Genomic DNA, 24585 nt, shown 5'->3' with positions numbered 1-24585 from the left:
AATTTAATTTCATAATAACTAAACTCTAATGCCATGATAATAATTTGAGAATAAATAATAAAACAAAGAGACTAGAAGGTTGCAAAGTCAAAAAATCAAGTAATACAAATAATAAAAAAGTTTTATATAAACTACTAACATATAGAAAAAAAAAATCAGCTGTCCTCAATTTTCCTATCCCAACCTGTCCTTCCAATAAATAATTAACTTAATTTTTTAAAAAAAAACTAAAAAAAAGTTCCTAAATAATTATTTAACAGTGCATTATATAAATTATAAGCTGGGGCTGCGTACTTGCTACCACATAGCTAGGGCGCACTAATTAACCAGTGGAACCTTTAATTTTTGTTAACCACAATAGGTGATGACAACTTCAGTATGTAAATTTCTAACCTCATTCAAGCGTGCCTATGTTTTGTCCGTTCAAAATTAATCCCTGCCGATAAATGATTTTATAGATAGATTTTAGATAAGACTAATTATTGGGACAAATATAGATAAGTGATTATCAAAATAGAATTTGGTGGGTTAATATATATGTGTTTTTTTTTTATATATATATAAGAATCGATCAGTACGTAAATACATGAGATGAGTTCAAATAAATATCATTTTAGACAAATGAGATGGCGCAATTGTAAGAGACATATATATATATATGTACATTTATATATAATTTTCGAAGGACCTATTCAAGCTAGCAAGATCAGGTCTCATCTTCTTTACTCTCGTAGAAGATACCCAATATTGTTTGTTTGGCAATCCACCAAAAAAGCTATAGCTCTACAAAAATGGAATAACATACGCCGTATTTTTATATATATATTTCAACTAGTTATTACGTACGTGTCGTAATTTTTTGTATCCTTATTTAATCAAATTAAATCCCCAATTAATATGGAAAGTTGATTAATAAAATTAATTCCGAATTAATGTTTGAACAGTCAGCTGCATGCACGTATATCCTTTCATTTGAAACAAATTAAGAAGCTTTTAGACGTGGAGGAGTATTGGCCAATTTGTTAGCCACATAATCCTGTTTTTTTTTACACATTAATTTCTTCTTTTGCTTTTCTCTCTGTCTCTACATTTTCTTCCAAGCTTTTCCATCTTCCGCTTCTGCTTTCATCTTCCATAACGACGGTACAATTTTTAATTTTATATTCTATTTTAATTTTTCTTCATTAATTACGTACTATGTATAAAAATGTATATGCTAATATTGAGATATTAATAGATTACTGTTCTAAATTCCAGTTCGACTTATATTTGATAGTGTAAAAGCTAATTGGTCGATCAATCAATACGTCATATTCTAGTCACATTTCATATTAAATATTATTGGTAATGACATGCATATGCCACTTTTCTATTGAAACGTTACAATTATATTGTCATGGATTATACAGGGGAAATTAAAGATATAATCGATAGCTAGCCTTATGACAGTACTCATTGATGATTGCACAATAGATCTTGATCTTATGGTATAATTAATTCTTAATTATTAATTGAATTGAATTCGAATTCTGCAGGTATATCATCAAACCGAGCCAACCATACCCTTTGGTTATTAGTTAATATTGATCAATGAGTACTAATACCGAAGAAGTTGAAGAAGCTTTGCTTTCGGAATCTAAAAAATATGAGTTTCCTTCCTTTCCAAGAATAAGAAGCCGTCTTCAAGTTCAATATAATAATAGTTATAACACTATTGCATGTACACCTTTTGTAGACGCAAACTGCTCAGATCAGCAAATATACGGATCTGATTATGTAAAACGACAATTTAATATAGTTCAAGTGCTTGTCGTTTTGGCTACTTACTTAGGTGGAGGAACCCTTTGTTTCTTCCTCATCAGAGACCAAATCAAGGGTCAAAAAACAAATGGGTTTCTCGATTCAATGTACTTTTGTGTGGTGACAATGACCACCGTTGGATATGGTGACCTTGTTCCAAATAGTATACTAGCAAAGCTACTTGCTTCAATTTATGTGTTCATTGGTTTATGTCTTGGTGGTTTAATAATTGGTAAGGTGGCTGATTACATAGTAGAAAAACAGGAAATACTTTTGGTCAAAGCTATTCATGTGTCTGAAAAAATTGGTCCAGTTGAGCTTTTAAAGGACATGGAAACTAACAAAGTGAAATATAAGTTTTTTACAGCCATGGCTCAGATTTTGGTGCTCATCATAGTAGGGACTGTATTCTTACACTTAGTTGAAAATCTTGAGTTGATAGATGCTTTTTACTGTGTTTGTTCCACTATTACCACTCTAGGATATGGGGATGAGAGTTTTTCAAGTAAAGGTGGTCGTGTATTTGGGGTTTTTTGGATATTGAGCAGTACAATTTGCTTAGCTCAATTCTTTATCTACCTTGCTGAACTTTACACCGAAACAAGACAAAAGTCATTGATCAAATGGGTTCTTAATCGAAAGTTGACTGAGTCAGATCTTGAAGCAGCGGATCTTGATCAAGACGAAGTTGTAAGGTATGAGAATTTCTCAAACCAAAAAGGAATTTAATATTACTACATATGTAATAATGACCTTAAATCTTGCAATTACCACAATTGCACTGTCTCTGTCCCCGTGACAAGCGTCATCTAATAGTTGTAGTGTATCCCATCATTATAGGTATTTACCGTGCAATTTGGTATTTTCATATTTTTGAAAGAAATTATACAAATTTTGCTCTTAATATTATTAATTTGCTTTGGATTCTGATGCACATGTTTGATGCTTGGCAACTTTTTTTTATTTGCAGTGCTGCAGAGTTTGTCCTGTACAAGCTAAAGGAAATGGGAAAAATAAGTGAGGAAGATATCTCAATGCTGATGGAAACATTTGAGCATCTTGATATTGATCAATCAGGGTCTCTCACACCAGCTGATCTTTTACGTCCTTAATCTCTCTGAAATCATACCATATATATAATCATATGGAATATCTTATTTTTTATTCTCTCTTTCTCTTGCTATTTATAATTTTTTATAGCCATATATTAATTTGATATGTGATCAGTACTACCATATATATATAGATGCACCCACCCACTAATTGGGACCTTAATCGATGCTGTAATATTCTTATTCGGATAATCTAGTTAGAAGTAGAGTACGTAGCTTGCTTATATTCATTAATCCACTAACTGTCACATGAAGAGACTGTGCTCATTGCCATTGGTCCCAAGCAATTGTCAATCAACTATCCCAGTGTAACCATAACTATATATATACATATATTTTGTTTTTATATATATATTTTTAAAAATGGTGGCAAGAATTTGAACCTTCAGCTAAAAATGAAATAAATAAATGTACAATGCCTTTTGTTTTTATTGGTATGATTTGGTTTTTGGAGAAGACATTATTGGTATGATTAAGAATTACACTCTTACCTTTTCCTAAGAAAATAAAATTTGCAACTAATTAAAATTAAATTTGTGGCTTAATTTATTCAGTTAAAATTATCCACATATATAAATATCAAATATAATTTACATAACATGATCAATAATTATTCAATAATTAAATAGGTATGATGTGTTTTCTAATAATGATTTATGGTGTAATAAATTAATTTAACAATATCATATTAGATAAATATCAAATATAATTTACATAGCATGATCAATAATTATTCACTAATTAAATAGGTATGATGTGTTTTCTAATAATGATTTATGGTGTAATAAATTAATTTAATAATATCATATTAGATGATTAAAAAAAATGCAAAAGAGTACAATAGAAAACTCCATCGATTCTCTCCACCCATTAATTTGTGAATCTTAAATAATTCTATGTTAGTGAAGTTTGAATGAAGAATGGAGATACGCATGATGTTTTTTTTAATGAGGATTTCTATTTGGTATCTAAGGTCTAAAATAATAACACTAATGGCATGCATTATGTTATTATATTGTGGTAATTTTCACCTTAAAATATTATTTTTGTATTTTTCTTTTTTGATTAAGGTAAAAAGGGTAAATCATGACGATAAATAATGTCCGTTGATTTATTAATTACATTTATTTATTAATATTTTGGTTATTGAAAGTTAATTATGTATTGATACCAAATGGCAACTAAGATACCAAACACTACAACAATATGTGTCGTATTGTTAATTGTTAATTAGTGTATAATAATATTGAGACTTATATAGTTTGATTTAATAAATAATCAATGTGACATATAACGATACCATATATGTTTTTAAGGGAGCAGCATCGTCTCATAAGGTAAACTAGGGCTGTACATCGGTCGGTTTGGGCGGTTTATCCTATATATTTTCTAACCCAATCTAAAGTTCGGGTTGCTAAAATTTAAGTGCAACCCGCCCAATTTAAAAAAAAAATCTATAAACCGACCAACGGTTTGGGCGGTTTGGTCGGGTTAACCCGCCCAAACCGGCCAATTTTTTTTTTTTTTTTTTTTTTTTTTATAGTTTTAAAGTCAAAATTAACAAAAATTTTAAAAATAAATTTAAAATATCATATTCCACCAAACTACAATACCATATATATGACTTTAAAACTAATAATTAAGTATATAACTTTATATTATTATATATTTAATCATTTATATTATATATAATAAAAACTAAAAAGTTTTAAAAAAAAAATAAAAGTGCAAAATCAGGTTGGTCGGTTTAATTGGGCGGGTTGGACCTATTTTCAACCCGCCCAATTAACAGATTGGGCGGTTTGTAATTTTTTCGGGTTATTTCGGTTTGTAATTTTTATCGGTTTTTTCGGTTCGGTTTGGGCGGGTTATTCGGTTTAGGCGGTTTACAAATTTTTTTGTACAGCCCTAAGGTAAACGACATATAATTTGCGTTAGTGCATGAATTGATGACACGGATTTTTAATTAATTATAAGGCTAATTAGTAATTTTTTTTCCCGAACTTTCACACATACCAAATCATGTCCCTTAAACTTTTTTGGCCGTTAAAAATTCCTCCTGAACTATTGAGATTGTTAAATTTAAGGACTTTTGTCTAATTTCATTCAATTTTACTGTTTCAGGTACTAAATCATGCTCTCAAACTTTGATATCTACCAAATCATGCTCCTCAAACTTTTATATGTATTAAATCATGTTCTGAACTTTCCTCATGTTAGAATTTTATTACTAAAATTAGATAAAAGTCCTTAAATTTAACAATCTTAATAGTTTAGGAGGAATTTTTAACGGCAAAAAAAGTTGAGGGAGAATGATTTAGTGGGGGAAAAATTATTAATTACCCTAATTATAATAAAGCTACAAGTATCGATCTTATTCTAATAAAAACGCGTACGACATGATTTATATAAAGGAAGTAACTGAAGACGACACATTTTTTTCTCCCTCTGCACATGGAGAGAAAGCGACAACATTATTTTTCTCTTGCTCCTCATTCCTCTTTCTTCCTCTTTTATGAAAAAATTAAAACAAGAAACAAATTTGATAGGAAGATAGAATAATGAACAAAATATTTAAACAAGAAATTAATGAGCAACACTACGCCTTTACAATTATTCATTCATTTTACAATATTGTGAGGGGAACTCGTAAAGTTTTCAAAGATATATTATCTAAACTTAAAACATAAGGGATAATACAGATTTCAATTGTAGTACTAGTAGTAACATATCATACATTGATCATCGATTACCACAATAGATTATTAATCAATAACATGATATGATCTAATTAATTATCATCAGCTTTTTAATTCAAAACTTTGACGATCTTCATGTTGATCAATATCATGTTCTTGCAGCCCTGCAACGTAGTCTACGATATCTTCGCCGGCCTTATCGCCACGGTGTGCTTCGACGGCGAGCTTGGATACACCGGTGAAGGCAATTATAGCGACCACGAATAGAGTTGTGGAGGCGAACAAGGGCCCAAAGTAGGCCATTATCGTTGTCAACCGAGGCGCCGCGTATAACACTAATGAAATCACTACCGAAACTGAAATTGCGATGGCCAAGTGGTATTTGTACTGAACAAGCTGTGGTGGGATTTCCATATATATGGCTTCTCTTGATGACTTGAGTAACTTAATTATAATCTGAAAATGAAATTATAATAAAGAGAGAGACAGAGAGAGAGATTAATTGGGATTAATATTATCGTGTGTTGTTATGCATATATCTCTTTTTTCTTTTTTCTTTTTTCTTTCTATAGTTTTTCTCTTTGTTTGGAGAATAATAATATAATGTATAGATACAAAAAAAAAATAAAAAAATTAATAGACAAAGTTTGCTTTCTCCATGTGTACATGTTATTACTATTTTTTTTTTATTTGGGGAGTTCTATTTACACCCCACAAAATGATAAGTACACCCCATTATTAAAAAAAATATAAACTTAAATAATTTTTAAAAAATACTCTTAATATTTTTTTAAAATTTTTTTCTCACATTATTTTATGTTAATTTCAATACTTATTTTGATTTTATTTTCATAATTTTTTCTAACTCATGTATATTTTTTTAAAATTTTTTCTAAGAAAATTTTATATAATTTTTTATTTTAATTTTTTTCTCATAATATTTAAAATATAATTTATTTTTGTTTGATAGGTATATTTTTTAAGAATATGAATTAGAAAAAAAAAGTTAAAAAAATTTAGTACAATTAAAGATATAAATTTTATATAAAATAAAAATTATTAAAATGGGATGCCTTTAGAAAATTTTGGGGTGTAAATAAAATTTCCCTTTTTATTTTTTTGTTTGGACAATTTTGCTTCCCTAAAGTATCCTCACTTCGCTTTTGACTCATAGCTTCTTTAATTACATAATTACCCTCCTACTAATAACATAAATTTCTAATCATGGTTTTTGTGGTTGAAACGTAAGTCCAAACTGTACCAACACTCTTTCAATTATTTTCAGTTTTGTCTATCATTATTTATTGGATTTGGAACCCCATTTGATATAAAAATTGGTTGCATTTTATTATTTTGTGATCCAAATGTGTCTGAGGCTAATTGGTTGGTTGTGACAAAATTGGAGGGTATATTAGTCATTTATGGCAGACACTAAGGAAATGCATTGAGGTAGATGCTTTGTCCATTTCTTTGATTGGTCGGTTACTTTGAACCTTTTAAGCCTTTCAGGGTTTCATCTTTTCAAATGGAATGAATTTCAGTTGATTAGGAAAGGAATGGCATCTTTTATTATTTCTTCTTTGTGGTTATGGATTTCATGATAAAGATAAGCTCATCTAAAACATTAGCATTCAGAATCTTAATCATATCTTGCCTATGTTGATTCTTTGTTTAGCCTAAATATATTATATATTGAAACAGAGGGATAACTTTGTTGAGAGGGCTTTCTTTATAAGTTGGAATGAATTTACAGATAATTAATAGGAAAAATCAAATTAAAAAAGAAAAGGAGAGAATTTGTTGAGGGTTTTCTTGTCAATTCCTTTTTCCACTTTGTGATTCTTGTCTACATAATTCTTTTGTTTTTTTAATTGACAATAGGGTTAGTTGGCAAAATTAGAATAAAATCGTCTAATTTTAGATTTAGTATATGTCAAAAATTTATATTTATTATATTTTCAAAAGATGATTCTTGGTCATTTGGTCATTTACTAACTACTACTATTAGAAGAAGGCTGGGCCTCATCTGAAAGATTTGCGCACATAAATGGCAAGTGCAGTAAGGTCCTTGCACTTGCACAGTCATGATACGGGCCCAAACGTTGACGCTGGGCTTTAAACAGAATGTGATGAAAATGGAAAAATCAAATGAAAAGAGGAGAACACGATTACAAATACAAATGGATAAAAGCACATTTATTGCACTATAATTATTATTCTTAATTTTTGTTTTGATTACATGTATGTTTAGTCATATATATTTTTAAAAAAAGTAGAAAGATTTTTTTTTTCGTAATTATAATAAATAACGAAATTATATATCATAAACAATTTTTCTATTTTATTATTTTTAGAAAATATTAATAAAAATATTTTTTTTTTTCGATATGTATAAAATTAGTAATAGAAATATATATATATTTTTAAATATGTATAAAAAGAATAAAAGAAAAATAAAATAATATATTTTTAGTGAGAATTATTTCATATATCATTTTTTCAATTTTTTTTTTCAAATTTACAGTTTATGTTACTTCGGTAATTTCTATGTAGACTTTTGTTGTGATTTAAGTTATTATGTTAGTTGCTATATGAGTTATTATATAGATATCCGAAAAAAAATATAAAAAAAAACGGCTTTAAAGTGTAAAAATAAAAAATTCTTATATTTTTTATAGATTTTTTTGAAAATATGTGCAGGGAATTTAAATTTAAATTACAATACTTAAAAAAAAAAATACTTTTTATGTTAGCCATATTTAATATAAAAAAGATTTAAAACAAACAAATACAATTCTATTTTTTATAATAATATTTAATTTAATGTCGTATCTCTATTTTTTTTTTTAATATCGTATCTCTTTTTTAAATACCTTATTAAATAGAGCTTCACACCATGTAGGCATGTAAATGTAATGCTTCATATCAATATTCTATTTTTTTTTTTCACAAATATATATTTATTTTTGAGAGGGGGATTAATTAGAACTGCTAACAATATTTTATCAACTCTTGTGTTTCTTTCTCTTTTACTTATATAAAATAGAAATATTTGTGGGAAACCTCCTCTACATTTATAATTATTACACATATAACTTTAATAAAAAAATATTAGTCACAAAAATCACAATTTGTTTTTGTGACTAAATGTATTTTTAGTCACAAAAAATATTGTGACTAAAACTAAATTAATGACAATTTGTATTTAAATACTATGTTTAGTATAAATAACTTTTTTGTTGTGACTAAAAGTCACATTTAGTCACAAAAAAAATTTGTAGTAACTAAAAGGTTGTCACTAAAAGTGACATTTCTTTTTCGTAGTGAGTCCACTGCTCCACTTCATTGTCTGCGTGTAAAATAGGTTATGATGACTTAATAATTTGAATATTATTATTTAATTTACCATAATAAAATAAAACTATATTATACTCATATATAATTCTTGAAATAAACATTTTTAATATATAAATAAAAATATATTACTTTCTGTAACCAAATTAATATTTATTAAAAACAATTATCACAAATAAATGATGCTGGCTCAAAATATTTTTCCAACATATTTACACAACAAATTTAATTCTATTATTAGTACTTCTAACTTGGGAGTAAGTTACATGATAACTTTAGAATAAAATTCATAAGAATCAATCCTCTTTAGTGTTTAAATAGGTAAATTATCCACTTTTGTTGAGGGAATCAATCCCCTACTCCCTTTTCTTCCATTATTCCACCATGCCAGCCAAAATTTAAAATTAAGGACTTGTAAAGTCAAATTTTAGAGTAAATTAATAAATATTTGTTTTCTCAGCTCAAAAAAGAGGCCGAGTACTGAATTATTTCTCATTTATAGACAAATGCAAATTAGAAGCAAAAAGGAAAGAGTCATTGGCTGGCTTACATACATCTATCTAATCAAGAATAACAGAAAAGGGAATATTCTAGAATTGTGTTAGCTAATCATGCTATAATGATTTCTCTTTAACGGATTTGGGGACCACGTACAACATCTTTTGACACCAATGCACATATATGCCATTTGTTCATCTGTATTGCAGACTACAGTAGTGACTTAATTATGAGCTGCACCATTTCATTTCATTTCTTTAAACCTTACTCCAAGTTTGCTTCCTAGGAAATGAAATTGTGATGAGTTTGTTAAACCTTTGGTTAAGCAATCTGCTATTTGATTAGAGGATGGTATGTATCTAATTACTAGCTGTTTGTTGAGTACTTTGTCCCTGACAAAATGAATATCATGTTTAGTCCTCGCATGAAAAATGGGATTGGATGTTAGAGCATTTGCACCAAGATTATCACAACAAGTAACAATAGTTTAAAGAGGAAAATTAAATTCTTTCACTAGAAATTCAATCCAAAAGATCTCATGTACTCAGATTCTGTGCTTGACCTTGAAATACAACATGTTTCTTTTTAGATAACCATGAGACTAAGTAAATGTTTGACATCATGACTAAAACCTGTTTTTTATTTTTAAAAATAGAAAATTATTTTTTAAAAATAATTTGGCTTGTTTGATCTTGTTTTTTGAAAACAGTTTTCAGAAAACAAAGTTACAAAAAACAAGAATTTTAAAAATAACAAAATGTTGTTTTCTGTTTTAAAAACCAATTCACTTTTGGTCAAAATTGTTTTTAAAAAACACTAACTATACACGACTTGTTTTTAAAAACTTCAAAAACTATTTTTTGTTCTCATTTCTAAAAATAATTTTTTGAAAACAAAAAACAGAAAACAATACCAAACATGCTCTAAGGTGTTCCCAGGATACACACAATATCCAACAATTGATTTCCTGTCATCAAGGTAGCATGCCCAGTCCGCATTAGTGAAACATGTTATGTTAAGTCGAGTATCACAACTAATATGAAGATCTTTATTCATAGTTCCTTTGAGATATCTCAAGACAAGTTTGGCACCACTCTATTGCACTGTGGTTGGAGCTTTTAGGAACTAACTCGACTTGTTTACTGCATAAAAGATGTAAAGATGAGCATGACAAAGGTACTGCTGACCTCCAATGATGCTTCTATAAGCTGCGACATCGATGATCGTGTAAAGGCTCTCCTTCATTTAGGGACATTGGTCTTGCTGCTAGCTGTAGATGGTGTAGAGCATGGTTTAAGGTTGATGAAATTAGTTCTTCTCAACAATTTTTCAATGTACTTAGTTTGTATTAAGAAGAGCCTTGTTTCATCTTTTTACACTTAAATTCCCAAGAAATAATATAATAGTTCGATATGAATTTCCTAGTAAGTTTAATAATATATTTTTTATTGTTGTTTCTAGTGATAATAATGTCATCAACATAGATTATAGTATCTGCATTTTTGAAAAAGAAGAGTAAAGTGCTTGCCGTAGAATTCTAAAATCTCCAGCTTATCAATGTTGTTTTCAACTTATCAAACTAAGTTTTAGGTGTTTGTTTTTAGGCCATACAGAGATTTGTTAATTAATTTGCACACAAAATGTTCTTTACCTTTCTCTTCAAAACCTTCAAGTTGTGCCATGAATACATCCTATGTCCCATTAAGGCATTGTTTGTCTAATTTTTCTTGTATCCCAACCACTAGAGACAACAATGGCTAGAATAATTAATTGGACTGAAAGTCTAATTGTACTTAATTAGCATTTTTCAACATTATATCAAAATAACCAAACTTCCTTTTTTTATATTAAAAAAAAAATATTAACAGGTACAATCAACATGATATATTTTATTATAACCTATAGTAATATAATTTAAATATTTACTTCTACAAAGAAAATAGTCATTTAAAAATAGAACCCGTTCCTAAAATAAATAAAAAGAAATGCTCTTATATTTATCTATCAAGAGTAACGTTCCTGGCTTCCACCAGAAAAAAAGGAGTAACTTATGTAATTATGTAATGCAAATAATTGGTAACAATAACGTTTATCCACGTTTAACATCATCATAATTTTAGTAATGATATGTTATCAATTAATTATTACTGTTATTATTATAATGTCCCTACTTGTGCGAAATCGAAAGCATACTTTAGAAAGAAAAACAACAAAGCTATATATATATTTATTATTATTTATTTATGTTGTTTAAGAATAATGTTGTAAGTTCCCGCGTTTTGTTTTGTGTTGGCCTGACCTATATTTATCCACGTTTTTTGAAAAATAGATTATGTCGTGTTGTATCACAGAAAAATATAGGTCATGCCGTGTTGTGTTACTATTTTTAAAAGGTAGCTTTGGTATTTTCGTGTTGTGCTTAAATTCATATAGTGTTTTGTTCATGTAAGTTCATATTTTTTGAATAAGCCAGCTTATTTTCATATCCAAACTTAAATTCGTGCCATACTTTTTTATATATATATTTTTTTGCTATTACTAAAGTATATGCTTATTTTATAGCATTAGTTATATTTATATAATTTTTCAACAACATTTTACAAATAATTATATAAAAAAATTATTAGCATCATTAAAAAATCGTATAGAAACCTTTATTGCAACAAGCGCGGCAACCACTTTAGAAACTCAAACTGTAAATTTTAAAAAATAGTGTATGGAGTAATTTCCCAATTTTATATCACACTCTATAAATAAATTAATATATAATTTTAGTTTTTTATATTTTAATAATTTTAATTATAAAATTATAATATTTAGTTTTATATTTAAATTTTATTATTATTTTAATTTATTTATAATTGATAAATTTATATTTTATTATTAATTTTTAATATATCCTGTTGTCTTGTCGTGTCTTTCGGGTTAATCTATTTGTGCTTACGTGTCATGCCTTTTATTTTTCTTATGCCGTGCTTAAGGATATATTTTTCGTGACATATCGTGCTAATTTGTAGTATCGTGCGATGTCGTACCCAAATTCGTATTTTTTCATACCTAATCGTGTTGTACTTTCTAGACTCGTGCCAATTCCGTGCCTTGTTAAAAAGTCCAACCCGTATTTACAATACTATTTAAGAGTAAAATAATTAATTTTTTTTTCGAAAATATATATATATTAAAGAGTAAGATTATTAATAAGAGTGGAGCTTATTAAGTTATTATATTGGGGTTGAGATTTTCGTTAATAATTTAATTCAGCTTGTGTTGCATCCAAACTAAGGTTATGAGTCTGGAAATAGAACATCGATGAATGATTCAATTGTTTGGACTCCACCAATTGAAAAAGCATTAGCTAATAATAGCCAGGCTAATAAGGTCCAAATCAATAATTATTTATCCTATATTTAATTATATATTATTTAACCCATACTTACTTGAAACTATCTAATTGATCCATGGTTCTACATCTCAACCATTCCATTGAGTTTATTATGTCAACAAAGCCATTAGAAGTCTCTACACTATCTTAAACCTTTGACATCATCATCTTCATAGAAAAATGAACAAAAACACTAAATTTATTAGCTTAAAATATAAGTATGGTACTATTACGAATATTATTGATACAGTATATATTCACCTACTCAAAACTAGCTGGGACACGCAATTATATAATGTAATATATACAATATAATAATATATAAACATATTTATTACATGTACAAGGAGAAGCTTAGCTTGATTCCACTTTGAAATCACTTTCGAAAGGAAGAAAAGTTGTAAATAATTCAATTAAGAAATTATTAGAATGGAAACTCTAAATAAACCTTGTAGATTTCTAATCAAATCCTTATTTGACTGTTTTGGCCAGTAGTGGCACAAGGATTTTGGTCACGGCCTTTTCTCTAATATTAAAAGGGAATATTGGGTGTTGTTGGTAGGCCTAAGTGGTAGTGGAGTCTTTCCTTTTGTCGCTTAAACAAAATTCTAAGTATGATCTTTAAACCCTTTGTCTTTAGACATATGGAAAAGTGTGAATAAAACATAGCTGGAGTTTCAAATAATTTTCTCCTTTTTTTTATTTTAAAAAATTATTCTTATAAGCAAAGATCATCAAAGTTGAGAAACTCTCTATCTCTCTCTTTCTTTAAAATGTATTATTGTTAATTTGATTTGATTCTTTCAAGCCACTTTAGTTGGTCATTTTCATGGTCAGAATCACCAATACCTCATTATCTTTAAGTTTAAATTCAAGAATTCATTTGAGTGACTTCCACTAATAAGAGCACAAAAAATGCAAGTATTAGGGAGAATTTAGCGCTTAAGCAACAAGGTTTACTCTAAAATATATATTTAGGAGCTTTCCATCAACGTAGCCAGATTTTGACAATATAGTCTGTCGTTTTAATCATTTGTTACGGACTTATATCTCTTATCTCTATCTATCTAAGCTAATCTCAGTAAAATAAAATTTTAAATAAATCATATAATATTAAAAAGGGCACAGATCAGCATTTTGTCATCAAGTCACGACAAAACTCCCCAATTAATTAATTTTCTTAATTTTTGTTTTGGCAAACTTTTCGTGGCTCTTATCTATCACATAATAAGGTTGCAACAAATGGCACCAACTAATACACTTTTTTAACACTCTTGACAATGTACCTGTCCAACCTTGATAATTTGAGAGTAAAAAAATATATGAATATTAATTAATTAGGTGAGAGAACATATTTATTTGGTATAGTTATCTAGATATGCAATTACATACGTGGATTTAGAACTTAAGGAAAGAAATAACGGAAGAGATTTCTAATAATTAAGTTCTGAATTAAATAAAGAATATAAATGTTAATAATATAGAGAAAATAAAGAAACCGTTACAATCAAGTTGCGATAATGCCGGCAATTCTTAAAATTTGCTTCACAGCAAGGAAATTCCTATAATCATTTCCTTAAACCTCACACACAATTACCCATTAAAACCCACCATATTCCATTCATTCAGAATCATTAAACCATTCATTACCCACTAATACTCAGCCATTTTCCCAGTCCTTCCTCTATTAATTGGTCTAAGCGTTTCATTTCATTACCAAAAAAAACCAAAAGACCATAACCATGGTGGGTCATGAAGAACACTACAGTTCAGAGGAGTCCTTTCACTCGGACCCTGTTGTCTTAGAACTCAATCGTTTGAAAAATCTTCTCAAAGGTTCTGACTCTGACTCTCTGTCTCCTTACTTGTATCTATATTTTAGGATTATGATGTTTACATTTTTTTGGTTAATATCATGAATATTTTTTAAAAGCTTTAGTATTATTTGATGTCTTTTTTTTTTTTGGTTTGGTTTAGTAAACAAAATTTCCTTTCATATTACTGGTGATAACATGTTTTTTCCTGTTGTGATTGGGTAGTTTCGAATAATCTCCTTAGTTTTAGTTCTCTCACTACTTAACATTTAAAATATATTTATATATATATATATTTATATCTATATAATTTATTGTGAGAACACTATGCAGTTGCAAACATGTATTTCACTGTACTTATGACCTCAAACACCGAAAGAGAATGACTCCGTACTCACTTAAGTATATTCCTTTTCTAATGAAAAACTTTTTTCAAGTACTCTGCTTGAGTAAATTAAGTTGATTATGAATACTTTGTTATGCTCTGATAATATATGTACATAATTATCTTTCTATATCAGTAGTTTATAATGAGAATACTATCTATGCATGTATTTGACTGTTTTAATAAGTTAATTATGAGTATTTAGTTTCATCTCTATATGTGTTCATACAGAGTTGTAAGTAAAACGAGAGACATTTATAGTGATACTATATTTTGCTTCCATCTCATTTTGCAGAAAAGGAAAGAGAGTTGGGGGTTGCTCAAGGTGAAATCAAGTCGCTGAGAGCAACTGAAGCTCTTAAGGATAAGGCAGTAGAAGAGGTACCAAAGTAACTTTTTTCAATATTAACTTGAGTTTCACAAACAATAAATTCAGTATTTTAACACTTAAATTGTGTCTGAAGTTATGGCTTTTCTTTCTTTTTCTGTGTTGTCATTTCTTTTCCAGCTCAAAAACGAGGTTCAGAAAATGGATGAGAAAGTTTCAGTCACTGAAAATCTTCTCGATCACAAGGTGAGTTATGGTCTTTCCATGAGATATATTCAAACATGCGTGTATACTTCAAATTCAAATATGATCTAATAGAGGAGTTTGTCATGTAAAAAACAATATTTCCCAGAATCTTGAAATCAAGAGACTAACAAATGACAAAAAAGATGCGCTGGCCGCACAGTTTGCTGCTGAAGCAGCTCTTAGAAGGGTCCATACAAATCAAAAGGACGATGACTCTCTTCCTCTGGCTTCTGTTATTGCTCCACTTGAGGCTGAAATCAAAATGTACAAGAGTGAGGTACTGCACGAAAGGGAAAATAAGTTTTATTTTGACAATTATGGCTCAGAATGAAACAACTTACTAATCAGTATTGTTTTCATGTTAATACTATTAGATTGCAGCCCTCCAGGAAGATAAGAAGGCTTTGGAACGCCTTACAAAATCGAAAGAATCAGCTCTGCTTGAAGCAGAAAGGATTTTGCGAAGTGCTTTAGAAAGAGCTTTGATTGTTGAAGAGGTTCAAAATCAGAACTTTGAGTTGAGGAGACAGATTGAGATTTGCCAGGTGTATATTCATGTCACACTGATTTGGTATAAGACATATAGTGAAGATGAATTGTCAAGGTAATTGACATGTAATATATTTGCAGGAAGAAAACAGAATCCTTGAGAAAACAAACCGCCAGAAGGTTCTAGAGGTGGAAAAGCTTAGCCAAACCATTAAAGAACTTGAGGAGGTTGTTTTAGCTGGAGGAGCTGCAGCCAATGCTATTCGTGACTACAAACGACAGAATGAAGAATTGAATGTGAGTCAAGTATGAATATACTTGTTGTCTTTTGACAATTGTGTGGTATGCTAAACTCGTTTGAGTAAAATTTTCAGGAGGAAAAGAGAACTCTAGAGCGAGAACTTGCCAGAGCAAAAGTTTCAGCAAACCGTATAGCAACTGTGGTGGCCAATGAGTGGAAGGATGAAAATGATAAAGTTATGCCAGTTAAGCAGTGGCTTGAAGAAAGAAGGCTTATGCAGGTATAGTTTGTTTACCCCAAAAATTTCCACAATTTTATTACTCTTCATTCCCTTTTTTTACTGCTTTTCACTCTCTCTTCACTTAATTCTGTGAATGTTCAATCCTATTATGTAGGCAGATATGCAACGTTTGAAAGATAAACTAACTGTATCAGAGAGAACAGCTAAAGCAGAGGCACAACTGAAGGTAAATATTTTACTTAAAAATGCTTCTTATGATAACACATGAATCCAATTATTAATTGGTGCTCTCTGGCTATAGGAAAAACTTAAGCTGAGGCTGAAGACACTTGAAGATGGGCTAAAGCAAGTTTCATCATTACCCACCAACAGTCCTAATGTTTTTTGTGGATCTCCCAAAACTGAAAAGTCTAGCAACATCTTAGCCTTTCTAACAAGCACTGGAGGCCTTAGAAAGAGGTCAACATCTCAGCCAAGAGCATCCACTTTCATTAGAGGCTCTCCTTTTAGACATACAGATGCAGAAAAGGAAACGGCTGTTGCAGAACTTAAAGGAGAAATGAACTTGAGGAAAAAAACTGGTTTAGGCGAAAATACCACAAAGAAAAGTTTATGGGCATCCAGAAGTAAAGTTGTTGACAGTGGTGAAAAGGAAAACACAGAAATGCAGGCAAATAACAATGTTAACAATTGTGATAGAGCAGTTTCTGGAGAGCATAATGGAGAATCACCTAACCAACAACAAGCTCATACAAACTCTGATGATTTGGTCTCAGGGTTTCTGTATGATAGGCTTCAGAAGGAGGTGATCAGTTTAAGGAAATTTTGTGAAGCCAAAGAGAGTGATTTGAGCTCTAAAGATCAAGAAATAAAGGTAAATTCAGAAACTTCATATTTCTTCCTTACGTATAAAACAACACTTGTTATTATTCAATATATATTGAGAGATGATAAAATTGCTTTACAGACTCTTATGAAGAAGGTTGATGCATTAACAAAAGCCATGGAAGTAGAGTCAAAGAGAATGAAAAGAGAAGCTGCAGCCAGAGAGAAAGAATCTGCATCAGTTAAGTCTGATGACAACAGAAAGAGTAGAGTTAATATCTCTTCGAAAAGGTAATTTCAATAACATAAACAAAGTAGCTTACTTAAAATCTTAACCTCAAGAAGTGGACTTTAAAAATAAAAATATGAAGGGTTGTAATTTACTCAAAATGAACTTTCCACTGCTGCAGGGCGACGAAAGCAACTTGACTAGAAATACTCGAGAAATTTGAAGAGTACCAAATTCGTTGATTTTATCAATTGCTGTATGTGAAACTGATACCTATTCTTGCTTTATTTCTAATGTAAATACAAAGAACAGAGTGTTGCCATTTGCTAGCTAGGGAAATAAAGTCCCAACAGATAACCGATCTTTGTACATGATAGAGTGGATTTGATTTGTGTTTTCTCCTGATTGAGATTCACATAAAGGATAATTATTGTTTCAATAATTTTTCGTGCCTTGATTAGTTGATTGTGCATATATACATATACATATACACTGTGTTTACAAAGCTTGTAAGTGACGAGAAAGAGTTGTCAATGAAATTTGTAATTGAATCGAGCAAAATTGATCATGTTTTTATTTTTTAAATCTAATAAAATGCACAATGAGTTAGTGAAAATGCTATGAAAATTTTACACTGTCAACTATACTTAATCGAGGTAATTTTTTTTCCTTGGTCGATTATGACAGTGCAAATTTTGTTTGTCTCTACATGTAGTTATTTACTCTCAAAATACTAGTGAAGAATTTTGGAGACATTATTCTTATAAGGACAAATTTATATAAACGACACAACCAAATTGACAATAGACACTGATATTTTCCTAACATGATAGTAGACTAGAAAACATCCATAAATTTTAAAATAAAAATGTAATTACTAAATTATTATATAGTGCAACAATCTAGACGAATTGTCACTCTGTTTCTTCCGGAATTCAATTTTCCATTAATAGATTTTGGTTTGACGATGAGTTTTGGTAATTATCAAATGTAATATATTTATTTCCAAAAATATCAACAAGTTACGATTTGATTATAATTATCATGAAAAAACATGATTAGCACTCCAGAATCTACCATAACCAAACCCACCACCACCATAGAAAACTAATTCCTCCACATTCAAAAAAAGCGTACATTACATTAAGATACACAAATTCCTCTTAACCAAGCTTAGCAAGGACAGAGTTAAGGGTAGATACAGTCTCGGCGTAGTATTTCTCTGCTTCAGTTGAGCTCTTGATCTTGGCTGCATAGTCCAACTGTTTTGCACCAAAACAAAAGAAAAAAAAAAGTTAAATTTTTGCCATCAAAGTATTTCCTTAATTATACAAATTCTTTTAAATATAAACAAATGAGGATTTGAATGAGCTTCTCACATTGTTGATGTCTTGGAAGAGCTTTCCAGCGAGTTCCTTAAGGGGCTTTTTCTCTTCTTTGGATTTGGAAGAGATAATAGTGTTGAGATCATAGCGAAGATACTCAGCCCTGAGTCGGAGATCGTTCTGGACATATGGCCAAGCCTTCTTCTCTATCAATCCCTTAACATTAACAATCTCCTTGGCTGACTCCTTAGTTCTCTGAGCAGCCTCAGAAGGAGTTAGTGGCTGCAAGAAGAACCTATTCTTAAGAGGTAAATTAAGGTCTCTTGCCTCATCTGAGTTCAGAGTTCCAGCTGCCACAACACAATTTCTCCATCTTTAGTTACACAAATTCCTTAAAAACACCAAATGGAGATACAATATATACTATTAAGGATCGATAACTTACGCAATCCACCGGAGGGAGGAGGAGGTGGGCCAACTTTGATGGACCTGGCCTCAGCGAACACGGCCTGAACAAAAGACCCAGAAGCCAAACCAGCGGCCACGAGGCCCAACACAGCCCGACGGCTGCTGGTTTCGGTCTCGGTTGACCCCTGTTGGGCCCTGACTGTGAACCCAGTTCGGTTGTTCAGAGCCCGGTTGTTGCTGACAATGTTCAAGCGGTTGGAGCCACTAAGTTGAATGCTGCCTTCCAAGACAGTCTGGGAGGAGCCATGTAAACCAGCCATTGAAGCCATAGCGTGTGCCATTTTCTCAACCTCCCAAGATGATTATAATTGGTTATTTCTTTAGCTCTGTGTTATTGGTATCTAAAGTGATTAGGCTGAGGGAGTGATGTGGAAATATATTTTTGGGTGTTACCAGTGATGCTCTCCTGTTTTGGTTCTTAGTTTTTTGTGATGTAGAGTCATTGTGGACAATAATGCCTTATCTGCCATTTTTCCAAATCGGATAAGCTGGATATGGTTTCTTCCAACCGTATGTCGCCACGTGTTACATTCAACTTTCTTATCGGAAGCTTTTTTCGTTTAATTTCCCTCAATAAAAAATATTTTATTTATTTTTTACTTTAGTACGAAAAACCAAATATGAAAACTCCAAGTAACAAACCAGTTGGACTACAAATGTTTAACGAGAGATAAGATAATAATGGATTAATCGTCATGACTCATGATCAACAATTAATCATTATAAACCTAAACTCACACATAATGCAAACTAGCTTAACTTTACCAAAGAAGCTTGAACACTAACACACTATATGTCCCATGTCACTACACGGTGCTGCTGGTAGTCTTCCCCAGTGGCAGTGGAAGCAACTATCGTATTGATTACATTTACATGGTGAAGCAGGTTGGCTGTGGCTGCTAACATGATCCTATCAACATGGCCCACAAGGTCGTCTACCTTCCAAACACTCCATATACAGCTTCTTTGGTAAAACTGGCCTAGGCAGGGGCAGCTACATGACATTACTACCTACATCTCAAGTTCTCAACCTTTATTATGGGAGCTGGGAACTTTTATCGCAATGCTAATAAGATAGTCTCCAGCCTTGCAGATTGTTGCTGATACAATGAGTAGGTACTTTAATTATCAAAATATGTTGCTGATTGTATGAAAATATAATTTTATGTGTTTTTTTCTTTTTCTTTTGGAGAAGAATGAACTTGTGTTAGTCAAAGTATAACGCCAAAATTACAGCAAACAGGCGCAATACACAAGAAGGAAATCTCGGACACTAAACCTTTGTTTGTTCCATACTCAATGCAAGATTGGCTAAGCAATAGTATTAGTGTCCCTACTGCAATGAAAAAAAAGATATGAAATCAAAGCTGTCACAGAGCACATGATTCTCATGCACTAAACTGCCAATTTATTAACTAGAAAATATTTTTCTTCTGAATTTTATATACGTACAATGATAACATATATATTACATATTAGACGGGAAATTTGCACAGAACTTTTTTGATCTACTTTTTATAGCATACATGACACTTAAGGTCCACCTGCAACACCTTTATCGTAACTTCCTGAATCCTGCTGTAACAAAGTTAAACAAAAATTCCTAAACACATATTTTATATAAAACTAACAACATAGTTAACATGCTGAAATTAAGATCAATACAATTCTAAGAAAAGATTAAATTTTGGCCTTAATTTCCATTTTCCAGACAAAAAACTCCAGATCATGTACCAAGGAATCAATCACTTCTCTAACTGGAAGACAATGGGTATTGCAAGGAGGAAATAGACAAAATTAAAAGAAGACATTGGTTTTGAGCATATATACTTCATCTACCATGGTTGTGAGCCTTCAAAGGTGACCCCTAATACATGTGGTTTTGTTTTGGCGGCAGTATGAGTAAATAAGGTAAACGTAGACAAATTTTGAGTTTTAGATGAACTCTCATCTCATACCAGGTTCCTATTTTTTCGGGTTCTGAAATTTTGATCGCTCAAGGGTTGCTTTGTTTAGTAACTTTTAAGAGATGATTAATGACCAAGATTCAAATTAGTTATTTGATTGATTCTTGTCCTAGAACTTCTGTGATAACGTTCTCAATTTTGTTTATTGCTAACTGGAACCGTGAACTAGCTTTTCAGTTTTCACTACAAGAAACAGGGGACCCCTTAGACTGACTACCACAACAGTTGCCCAGAAAATACAACGGAAGTAAATTCGAGGATTATTCATACAACAATTTTTTTAATGGAAATGATAAATGTTTAGAAACGACATCCCTTCAAATGGCATAACTCTTCATTGAAAACATGATCAAATAATAACCATAGATTATAGATAGATAATCTAAACCAACAAAGATGTAAATAATTCTTAACATTTCTTTAACTCTATAAGCATCAAAGGAAGAGTTCGATTTGAATTCTAAAGTACAAAAATGATCTCTATCTACGAGAGAGAAGATGCCAGCAAGATTAAGATACAACTACAAAAGGTAAAGGAAGAAGTATACCGTGCAATCTAAACCCTTGCATGTCAGTAGTGTGTAGAGAATACATAGAAAAGCAAATCAAGGACGGTACAAAGTTAAGCTGCAACTAACTCCGAAGATTTTCGAGACTCCAACCACGACTTGGCTGCAACCTTCGTGGTCAAAAACCAACCAGCGTTATCCGGAGCCTCATGGAAAGGAGCATTTAATTCCTTCAAGCGGGAATCAAAAACACCTGCCAAAGTAAAGCCTTTGTCCGAGTACTTGTGCTTCCCATGTCCAGTATTAATTCCAAGCAATGGTGGAAATTCTTCTCCAGATTCCAATATCTTGGTCAAATCATTTATCCAAACATGTAATGCAGTGAGAGCAGCCCCAAGAGAAAGACCCTTCAAATTAAGAGACCATTGGGATGGAGACCTGGTCTGTATATCAGTATATACTTCTTGTGTGACCCCAATGTTTAGTATCTCACAAGCTCTGTCTAACTGATCCAGGTTCATGGAAAGATCAATCAAGCAATTGCAGTAAGCCTTTCTTACATCAGCACCAACCGTTTCAAAAAGTTCTGAGGCTTCATTTTTGAAATTTTCACTATTGTCATCTTCTAGCAAAAGTTTTACCACATATCCGAGTTTTGGATAGGCTATTTCGATGCAAGCAGTAAGCTTAGAAAGTTCTTCCTTTGGTGTTTGAGTCATCACATTCAATAGACAACCACAGAAGCGCTCATCTGGACTAATGTCCAATTCCAAGAGGTCATTGAATGTCTTCACAACATCATCTATGCGCTTAGCTTTACCGTAGCACTGAATAAGTGAAGTCAAAACAAATATATTAGGCGCAAAACCTGCTTTCAACATCTCATTCAACATTGCCTCGGCTTCTGGTACTTGCCCGCTGCACGAATATATAGTAATCATTGATGAAAATGTCCAACTATCAGGCATGGTCTCAGAACTTTTCAAGTCTTCAAAAATGGAAATAGCTTCGTCAGTGTAGCCAAGATCAGCACACATAGATAAAATTGTGTTGTACAGAATCACATTCAGCTTCATCCCTTTCTCCTTCATCTCCTTATACACATTAACACAATCATCACCATACCGGGATCTACCAAAAGCCCTCAAGAGAGCAGCATAAGTAACAAAACTCGGTTCAAACCCGCTGCTGATCATCTCTTGGTAAATCTTCTTAGCCTGCCAAGGTCTCTTAGCTCTACCCATAGCATCCAACAAAGTGTTGTAAACAACAACGTTCGGTTTAACCCCTATAGCCTTCATCTCCTCAAACACGTTCAAACACCCATCATAGTTTCCTGATTGACCATGAATTCTGATTAAAGTCGAGAATGTTACTCGGTCAATGCGCCATTTTTCTGTTCTAGCACGGTCATACAAGCTGAAAGCCATATCAACATTACCAGCACGTCCATAAGCATCGATCATAGCCGAGTAAGTAACATCATCTGGGTCACACCCAAAACTACTCATCTTTTCAAACCACTCAACAGCCTTCTCAGGCAAAGAAGAGATCCTAGCGCAACTAATCATGGTCGAAAACGTAACATTATCCGGTTTAATACCTTTCTTGAGCATTTCATCAAACAACTTCTCCGCACCAGGCAAATTCTTAGACTTTCTAAAAACCTTCAAGGTAACATTGTAAAGAATAACCTCCCTCTCAGGTTTCAAGTTCTGCTGAAAGTACTTTAGTGCAAGAACCGCAATCTCGGCATTAACCATATTATTAAGAATAACAACCGCATCTTGCTCTAAAAGTTTACCACTTAAAGTTCCCAAAACTTTTAAAACTTCATCCTCATTTGCATTACAGGAGTTTAAAGATTCAGCTACTTCGACTAGATTAGTGTACCTGGTATGATACGATTTCTTCCGAAGTTGCGGTGCTCTGGGGCTTCTGGGATTGACCCAGATATAGCTTTTTGACGAAGAACCGGAATTTCCATCTGGGTTTCCAGTCGTCGCAGCTTCGCCAACAACCTCACTCTTGGTTTCTTCAGTAACTGGGTCGTGTACAGATACATGGCTTATCTGGAGAGAAGGTGTTTTGTATTGAGAAGAAAGAAAATTGAGCTTCGAAGGGTGATTGACGTTTCTTATTCTAGGGTTTTTGGTTGAAGAAAGAGATAAGGAGAGAGTGTGACGTTCGTGGACGATTGGGGAGTGTGATGAGCAGAGCGAGTAAGCCATGTTCGTTGCTGGCTCTCTAAACTAGAGGAGCAGTGCCTCCGTGGTTGTTTCTCTACGATTGGCTTTATGGATTAGGAGGAGATGACTTTGATTACGATAATACCCTTAGATTTGGACAGTGTGAGATTATGTAGGAATGAACAAAATTGTCCATTGGAATTATCAAAACCGTTGTGGTGTAAAATAGTAGAAACACGTTTGAAATGGGCTTGGGCCATAACTCTGGGTAGTTTGGAGGATTTCCTGATTTGATATTTCTGGGCCTCCTTTCGGTTTGTATTACTGTCATCATTAATGGGCTTGGGCTGATAATAGAATCTGTCTGCAAATGAGTGTTTTATCAAGAATGAAAAAAATACAAAACAACCTCTCAAAAAAAAAAAAAAAATACAAAACAAACTCACAAAGTAGGACATAATCATGTATGTATAACATAATATAA

General features: G+C 31.5%; 4 protein-coding genes across 7 annotated transcripts; 2 read left to right on the top strand and 2 right to left on the bottom strand.

Moving 5' to 3' along the window:
• Positions 1 to 616: 616 nt before the first annotated feature.
• LOC115704562 (two-pore potassium channel 1-like) lies at positions 617 to 3204 on the top strand. The gene is made up of 3 exons (XM_030631764.2): positions 617 to 1143; positions 1536 to 2495; positions 2771 to 3204. The coding sequence occupies exons 2-3, from the start codon at positions 1591 to 1593 to the stop codon at positions 2910 to 2912; spliced, it is 1047 nt and encodes a 348-aa protein (XP_030487624.1). The 5' UTR covers positions 617 to 1143; positions 1536 to 1590; the 3' UTR covers positions 2913 to 3204.
• Positions 3205 to 14287: 11083 nt separating this feature from the next.
• On the top strand, positions 14288 to 18085 carry LOC115707279 (microtubule-associated protein 70-5). Of its 2 annotated transcripts, none has more exons than XM_030635190.2 (11): positions 14288 to 14681; positions 15340 to 15425; positions 15553 to 15618; positions 15725 to 15895; positions 15993 to 16163; positions 16249 to 16404; positions 16482 to 16628; positions 16744 to 16815; positions 16891 to 17463; positions 17557 to 17705; positions 17825 to 18085. In XM_030635190.2, exons 1-11 carry the CDS (start codon positions 14588 to 14590, stop codon positions 17841 to 17843), a joined length of 1704 nt encoding a protein of 567 aa, XP_030491050.2. In that variant the 5' UTR covers positions 14288 to 14587; the 3' UTR covers positions 17844 to 18085. The 2 variants fall into 2 exon arrangements, with proteins under 2 accessions (XP_030491050.2, XP_030491051.2); XM_030635191.2 differs by lacking the exon at positions 14288 to 14681 and adding an exon at positions 14973 to 15061.
• A 530-nt stretch (positions 18086 to 18615) lies between these two features.
• Positions 18616 to 20057, bottom strand: LOC115707282 (oxygen-evolving enhancer protein 3-2, chloroplastic). The gene is made up of 3 exons (XM_030635193.2): positions 19414 to 20057; positions 19023 to 19318; positions 18616 to 18905 (listed from the first exon to the last, which is right to left on the bottom strand). Exons 1-3 carry the CDS (start codon positions 19715 to 19717, stop codon positions 18807 to 18809), a joined length of 699 nt encoding a protein of 232 aa, XP_030491053.1. The 5' UTR covers positions 19718 to 20057; the 3' UTR covers positions 18616 to 18806.
• Positions 20058 to 20188: 131 nt separating this feature from the next.
• On the bottom strand, positions 20189 to 24295 carry LOC115720001 (pentatricopeptide repeat-containing protein At4g16390, chloroplastic). Of its 3 annotated transcripts, XM_061116630.1 has the most exons (3): positions 21952 to 24295; positions 20544 to 21014; positions 20189 to 20502 (listed from the first exon to the last, which is right to left on the bottom strand). In XM_061116630.1, exon 1 carries the CDS (start codon positions 24141 to 24143, stop codon positions 22026 to 22028), a length of 2118 nt encoding a protein of 705 aa, XP_060972613.1. In that variant the 5' UTR covers positions 24144 to 24295; the 3' UTR covers positions 20189 to 20502; positions 20544 to 21014; positions 21952 to 22025. The 3 variants fall into 3 exon arrangements, with proteins under 3 accessions (XP_060972613.1, XP_060972608.1, XP_060972611.1); XM_061116625.1 differs by having other exon boundaries at positions 20189 to 21014; XM_061116628.1 differs by having other exon boundaries at positions 20189 to 21011.
• Positions 24296 to 24585: the final 290 nt, after the last annotated feature.

Source organism: Cannabis sativa, chromosome 1 (genome assembly GCF_029168945.1).
Source record: "Cannabis sativa cultivar Pink pepper isolate KNU-18-1 chromosome 1, ASM2916894v1, whole genome shotgun sequence".
Lineage (NCBI taxonomy): Eukaryota > Viridiplantae > Streptophyta > Magnoliopsida > Rosales > Cannabaceae > Cannabis > Cannabis sativa.
The sequence above is the reverse complement of the archived record's forward strand: the minus strand, read 5'-3'. Positions and strand labels throughout refer to the sequence as shown.

Excerpts from the sequence above, each read along its gene's own strand:
- LOC115704562 (XM_030631764.2), top strand. The coding sequence starts at position 1,591 with ATGAGTACTAATACCGAAGAAGTTGAAGAAGCTTTGCTTTCGGAATCT. Across the intron at positions 2,496-2,770 it reads GATCAAGACGAAGTTGTAAG|TGCTGCAGAGTTTGTCCTGT; the intron begins GTATGAGAATTT and ends TTTTATTTGCAG.
- LOC115707279 (XM_030635190.2), top strand. The coding sequence starts at position 14,588 with ATGGTGGGTCATGAAGAACACTACAGTTCAGAGGAGTCCTTTCACTCG. Across the intron at positions 14,682-15,339 it reads TTTGAAAAATCTTCTCAAAG|AAAAGGAAAGAGAGTTGGGG; the intron begins GTTCTGACTCTG and ends CTCATTTTGCAG. Across the intron at positions 15,619-15,724 it reads AAAATCTTCTCGATCACAAG|AATCTTGAAATCAAGAGACT; the intron begins GTGAGTTATGGT and ends AATATTTCCCAG.
- LOC115707282 (XM_030635193.2), bottom strand. The coding sequence starts at position 19,717 with ATGGCACACGCTATGGCTTCAATGGCTGGTTTACATGGCTCCTCCCAG. Across the intron at positions 19,319-19,413 it reads TCCTCCCTCCGGTGGATTGC|CTGGAACTCTGAACTCAGAT; the intron begins GTAAGTTATCGA and ends GTGTTGTGGCAG. Across the intron at positions 18,906-19,022 it reads TCTTCCAAGACATCAACAAT|TTGGACTATGCAGCCAAGAT; the intron begins GTGAGAAGCTCA and ends GGTGCAAAACAG.
- LOC115720001 (XM_061116625.1), bottom strand. The coding sequence starts at position 24,143 with ATGGCTTACTCGCTCTGCTCATCACACTCCCCAATCGTCCACGAACGT.